The following is a 6,397-nucleotide window of genomic DNA, read 5'->3' on the forward strand; positions in this document are numbered from 1 at the left end:
AGGCAGCTCACAAGATCCGACAATGAAGCATAATGAGGAGAAGACAACCATCTAGCTACTGCTATGGACCCATAGTCCAGGGGTGAACTACTCACTCATCACTCCGGAGGCGACCATGGCGGTGTAGAGTCCTCCGGGAGATGAATCCCCTCTCCGGCAGGGTGCCGGAGGCGATCTCCTGAATCCCCCAAGATGGGATTGGCGGCGGCGGCGTCTCTGGAAGGTTTTCCGTATCGTGGCTCTCGGTACTGGGGGTTTCGCGACGAAGGCTATTTGTAGGCGGAAGGGCAGGTCAAGGGGCGTCACGAGGGGCCTAGGAGACAGGCCGGCGCGGCCAAGGCTTGGGCCGCGCCGCCCTACCTCCTGGCCACCTCGTGGCCCCATTTCGTTGACTCTTCGGTCTTCTGGAAGCTTCGTGTGAAAATAGGCCCCTGGGCGTTGATTTCGTCCAATTCCGAGAATATTTCCTTACTAGGATTTCTGAAACAAAAAACAGCAGAAAACAGCAACTGGCTCTTCGGCATCTTGTTAATAGGTTAGTTCCAGAAAATGCATAAATATGATGTAAAGTATGCATAAAACATGTAGATATCATCAATAATGTGGCATGGAACATAAGAAATTATCGATACGTCGGAGACGTATCTGTTACGTACTATCGTTGTCGTCCCTCGTGCGACACCAGATGCACCGGGACACGGAGGTGGTTGAGGTACCAACCACCACTCGGCATGCCCGCATCCTGCTAAGGGACTGGCCAGTTCTCCCCGAACAACCGGTGGGCAAGTTTCACCGGCAAGTACCAGCATTTGCACGTGGTTTTCTTCTTCTTGGCGCGAGAGGACATGACCTCGGCGTCGTGCTTCATCTTTTGGAACGGCCAGCCATTTCTCATGGCGATGTCGGTGCCGGTTGGCGAGATGAATGTCTCATGCACGGTTTTGGGTTGCATGTAGGCGACATGCGAGCAGACCTCTTATAAATGCTGGGCACCGCCTTGAACTGGCGGGACGCCCAAGCGCAGCCCGCACCAACACTAGTGCACGTGGAGGTGGGACCGTGCCATTGACACGGCGCGAGGAACCGAACTATCGCCGGAGCCATTACTCGCGCGCGAAAGACCGAAAAACGCGCGGTCACTGCCAAGCGGGCCCGAAGGGCAATGAGGTGGACGTGTGCGCTGACCGGGCAGCGTCCGCGAAGACGCATTGGCAGCGCAAATTTAGGCCGCGTTAGCATCCCGCGGCATGTCGTTTACGTTGGGCGGTGCAGACCCATTTTTGACCGCACGGACATAAATGGATACTTTGCGTCCATTTCCATCGGGCACTGAAGCATCCTAAATGGCCAATTGCCAAACTTCAAATAATTTCGAGAATTTTTGACAAATATTTGAACTCCTATCACTACAGGAAACGAACTCTGAGCAGAGTATAAAAATAACTCGGCCGGCGGAAAAAATAAACTCGGCGAATCCTCGACACACTTTCTTCGCCGAGTGTCATATCACGTGTACTTGGCACAAAATCTTTGTCGTGTGTTTCTACGGTGCACTTGGCAAAGAAAAGTCACCTCCGTTTGATGTACAAGTAATACTTCGTTTACCTTAAATCTAGTTTTGTGGAGTTTTCTTTTAATATGGTAGTATTAGCCAGATGTGTTGCATCATCTCAATCATTGGACCTGATGCCCAAATAAATACTTATCAAACATATAATGAAGTTACATTATGAATACTTATCCAGAATTTTTGTTCACTCTGGAGCTCATATATACCCGTGTTCGGTTGGGCTAGTGGAATGGAATCCGGTTCCTCAAAAATGAATATTCTCTTCAGATTCGGAATACGCCGGTTCCAGCGAATCGGTGGAACAAGTGCGTTCCACCACCTTTCCTCGCCCCATCTCTCCCTCACCCCCACACCCCGAAAAAGCCACTTCCGAGCCTGACCTCGACCTTATCCTTGTCTCCTCGTTTCCTCGTCTTCCTCCTGTCTCTCGTTCTAGCAGCGCACGGGAGCGGAGGTGATGCTGGCAGCGGGAAGGCGGGCAGGGAAGCGACGGCGGCGAACAGGCAAGCAACTACGGCAACGGCAGGAAGGCAGCGCCGCCGCCGACAAGCAGGCAGCGGCGGCTATTGGAGACATGGAACACGCCAGTATCTCTGCAAGGTGAGATGAAATCCAGCCCCGTTTTGATTGCATCGATTGCAGTTCAGATCTGTGGTATATTTGCATCAATTGCCTGTTACGTTTGTGAGAAAAATCAATCCTTGTACAATTTGTTCTGTTCACGTGTATTGTGGTTATTTGTGATTGCATACATATATTATAGATGGGAAAGAGGATGGATAAAAAGAAAAGGATGATTAGGGGAGCTGTTGTGTTTTGTGGCTGTTGCTACGGTTGATGTACTTGCTCGAGCTATTATAAGGAAGATAAGACCACGTGTAACCTATTGCCCAATGCATGAAAGAGATTAGCAAAGGATGGACTATCTAAACAATAAAATTTGGCAATCTGATGCGACTTGTAGAAATATGTTGAGGTTTGAAAGAGCTCATTTCTTTCGGCTATGTGACATATTAAGAGATCACAAATTGCTACAAAATACTCAACAATTGTGTGTGGAGCAACAAGTGGCGTTGTTTCTGCGTACTATTGGGCAAAACCTTTGGAATAGGGTTGTTGCAACAAATTTTGGTTTATCATTCGGGACAATTAGCATATATTTTAGACGTGTCATGCACGCCATAGGTGAGCTGCGCAATGATTATATCTGGCCACCATCAATGGAGACCCCAAAAAAATTTGGTTTATCATTCGGGACAACTATTAGTATGCTTGCATGATTAAAATCTGTTCTATCATTGATGCTATATATCGTTCTATTGTGATCATATATTTGTATCGTTTATTGTTGAAACTACAAACGAAATGCTACCGAAATTTTGATTATATGTTGTTGCAAATAAGAACAACTCACAAACGTGGAGGTAATCTCACCTAGCATAGCAAGGAGGTAAGCTGAACCAAATACTAGCCATTCCACTCCAGTTTTTTGGTCTCAACCGAACATGAAATGAACCGCTCCACACTTTTTTGGTCCCAACCGAACACAAGAATGGAACCAACCAATTCTAGTGGAATGGACCATGACATTCCGTTCCACTTCGTTCCCGAATAGAACACACCCACAAAGTATGAGATTTTTTATTTGTGATTCAGGTTGTGCAACTTTTTTGAGGATTTGTGGTTTTGCTCAACAACCTTTGTAGCATATTGCCACTTTGCCCGTTAGTAGGGGGTGCAGAGTTGGAATGTGTATCTTAACTTCTCATCAGGTTGCAATGATGCCGAAATAACACGAGGGTGACAAGATGGCTGCTGCAAGTCGGCTAGAACCCGCTGCGACGTGCAGCGAGGAAACAGGGTCTCCATCATGTGTAGTAAAAGCTTTGCTTGATCGTCGTCGCAGCAGGACCAGGCCGTCCGACCCCTGTTTCTCGCTGCGTCCACTGTCTCGTCCCGGGCCACCGAAGGCTAGCCTGCGGCAGGCTACAGTGAGCCACTGCGCCGCGTTAAAGGGCCTTTCCATGCCGGTCTGCCTCAACGCCGCTGGTCGGTCGTCGCTAGCCGGCCGCTCTGATCGGCGTGGCGTTGCTCCTCCTCCCGTTCTCGCTATAAAAACACGCGTGTGTCCAGCCACTGGAGAGCTCATTCCATTCTGTTTAGCTACTCCACTGACCCCAGCTTGCTTGTTTCTCTTCTTCTCCACCAGTCCGACTCATTCTGTCTCGGACTCTCGGCTGTTAGTGTTAGCCAAATGGTGGTAAGTACGTGTGCTTGTCTGTGAACCAGGCATCATCAACCCATTGAAGAATCGGAGTGTGGTTTAACTCACTTAGCTCTTACTTGTGGTTTTGGTTGCGCAGAGGGCGAGGAGGCCGCAGGTGCCGGCATTCGGAGAGTGGAACTACTGCTACCACCACTACGGCGAGCCGCCCGCCGCCGAGTCCTACTACGCCCCGGAACCGGAGCAGGAGGCCTGCAGCGACGTGTGGTTCAGGTACTCGCCGCCGCGCAAACCGACACCCAAGAAGACGAGAAGGCCGGAGGGGGAGAAGGGAAGCGTCCGGCGCCCGAGGGCGCCGGAGGCTGACGGCTTGGAGCGCGCCACCGCAATCAAGGCCAGAGTCGCCTCCGCCTCCCGGGTGGTGCGGCCGGTCGACGAGGACCTGTACCAGGTGCCTCCGCCGGAGTTCATCAGCTCTCACCGGCCTAGGCGGAAGAGGAGGAGCCTGCTGATGGGATGCTTGGGACTCAACTCATGCGTCGCCTGACGGTGCTGTCGTGCGCGTTCTTGAGTAGATTGAATGGCCACTTGAAAGCTGGTTCTTGCTGTGTGTCTTCTGTTTTGTGATCTCTTCGGCTAGCCAAATGATCACTTGTATTGAGTTTAATGATCTACTAGTGTATGCTGGTGCACCGAGTTAATTAAGACTAGTAATAGACTAAGACCGACATGGTCGAGGATGTTCGTGGCAAGCAAATTATGTGCTTTTTTGTTTACAGAACGTTCCAAGGTCTCATGCACAAGGCTGAATTCAACAGCTGTTTTTTTTGAGATCGAATTCAACAGCTTCTACACACGCCCAAGGTCTCTGGTGCAGTGATGCAAGTGCACCTCTGCTGCTGTAGACAACGAAGTAAATGAGCCGCTGCATGCATGCAACTGCATGCCACGCAGATATCATAAATTCCCACCAAGAAAACGAGTTGCCACGCAGATATTATAGGACGGCACGCGCACGTCGTCTGGTCGTCCTCGTGCACGACCGGCCAGAGGTGCCAATGTGCCGTGCCATCGTACGTACGCACGCACTGTGGACTGTGCCACGGCATGGCTGACCACGAAACCTGCTTCCCTGGTGCCGCTGCCCGCTGACTGGGCCACTAGCTATTTCGGATTCAGGTTACCGCATCTCCATCGGCGTTGGACAGAAAAACGGTTCGCAGCAGCCATTACAGGGTGCTCGCACCACGCACGTGAGTCGTAGTGGGGAGTAACATAGAGTAGTAACATTGTGCATGTTACTACCCTATGTTACTACCTTCATAGTGAGTAGTTACATATATGTGGTGTCATGCATATTATATTTATTAAATTGTAGACTCATCTTGTCTTGAGAAGTGTGATGTTATGGTAACATAGCTAGTTACCACCCCATTCTCTTTCTTCATTCATTGTCATGCCATGTCACCAAAATGCTTTGGGGTGTGTGATGTTACTACCTATGTTACTCCCACTATGAGCAGTCTAATCTGTTGAGCATTTCCGTGCTGGTCCCGATGCATAGATACTCCCTCCTGCCCAAAATATATTGCATATAAATTTTGATCAAAGTTAAACTTCGTAAAGTTTAATCATCTATATTGATAAAAATATAAACATATATAATAAAATAATAATATTGTTAGAATTGTTATGAAATGTATTTTCATATTATATACATTTGATATGGTAGATCTTTGTATTATTATATATATGCTTGCTCAAAGTTTGCACAGTTTGACTTTCACAAAAAATTATGCATAACATAAAATGAGCAGGAGGGAGTATATTTTTGGGGGCTCCGGTAACCAACACAACGTAGAACTTCTCTCGTGGGGCTTAATTGCAACCCGTCCTCGTTCTCTCCCCGAGCGCCCGGTTCCTCTCCCACCCCGCTAATTTCGGTTGCCGTTGTCTTACATTGACGGGGATTCCTTGGCCACTCAAGGCTAGCAACGATGCGTTCAGTTCGCAACTTCTACCACACGAAGAAACGGCGAGCCACCGCCTCTCACCGATCGTCCCGCTGCCACTTCTACGACCTGGAGCCGAGCACTGCAACTCCCACCGATGCTCCTACATGCCTCTACCATCACTTTTGCTGGTGGTCTGCATCTAATCTTGGACTCGCCGGCACAAAGCTCCAGGCAAGACCACATCACAACCGTCTCACACACAAGGTATTCGGCCATTTAGCCAGGTAATTTTTCATAGATTTTTTGTCTCGGTAAATTACTAACTTTAGATATAGTTCGTTTGATGCGTATAAATGGATAGCGACAATAAATTGCTAGTCCATCAATTGATGCAAGAGGAGGCCGATGCAGCGGCCGAAGAAAAGAGCGCATCATGATCATCACTTGCAGCCTGCTCGTTTGGGAAGTTTCCTATGTCCTGACATCTTCAAAAAAGCTGGAATCTGGAGGCCAAATTACATTTTTCACACTAATTTTGCAGGGTCCTAGTAGCTCTTTGTTGCCATTTAATTCTTTGTATAATCTGCCGTCAGTGACTAAGTTGCTTTGTATGCATATGAAGTAAAACTGTCACACTCAAGATAATGA

General features: G+C 48.7%; 1 protein-coding gene across 1 annotated transcript; it reads left to right on the forward strand.

Annotated features, from left to right (window-relative positions):
- Window positions 1-3,547: 3,547 nt before the first annotated feature.
- Window positions 3,548-4,551, forward strand: LOC127324170 (uncharacterized). The gene is made up of 2 exons (XM_051352174.2): window positions 3,548-3,830; window positions 3,934-4,551. The coding sequence occupies exons 1-2, from the start codon at window positions 3,825-3,827 to the stop codon at window positions 4,339-4,341; spliced, it is 414 nt and encodes a 137-aa protein (XP_051208134.1). The 5' UTR covers window positions 3,548-3,824; the 3' UTR covers window positions 4,342-4,551.
- Window positions 4,552-6,397: the final 1,846 nt, after the last annotated feature.

This window comes from Lolium perenne, chromosome 7 (genome assembly GCF_019359855.2).
Source record: "Lolium perenne isolate Kyuss_39 chromosome 7, Kyuss_2.0, whole genome shotgun sequence".
Lineage (NCBI taxonomy): Eukaryota > Viridiplantae > Streptophyta > Magnoliopsida > Poales > Poaceae > Lolium > Lolium perenne.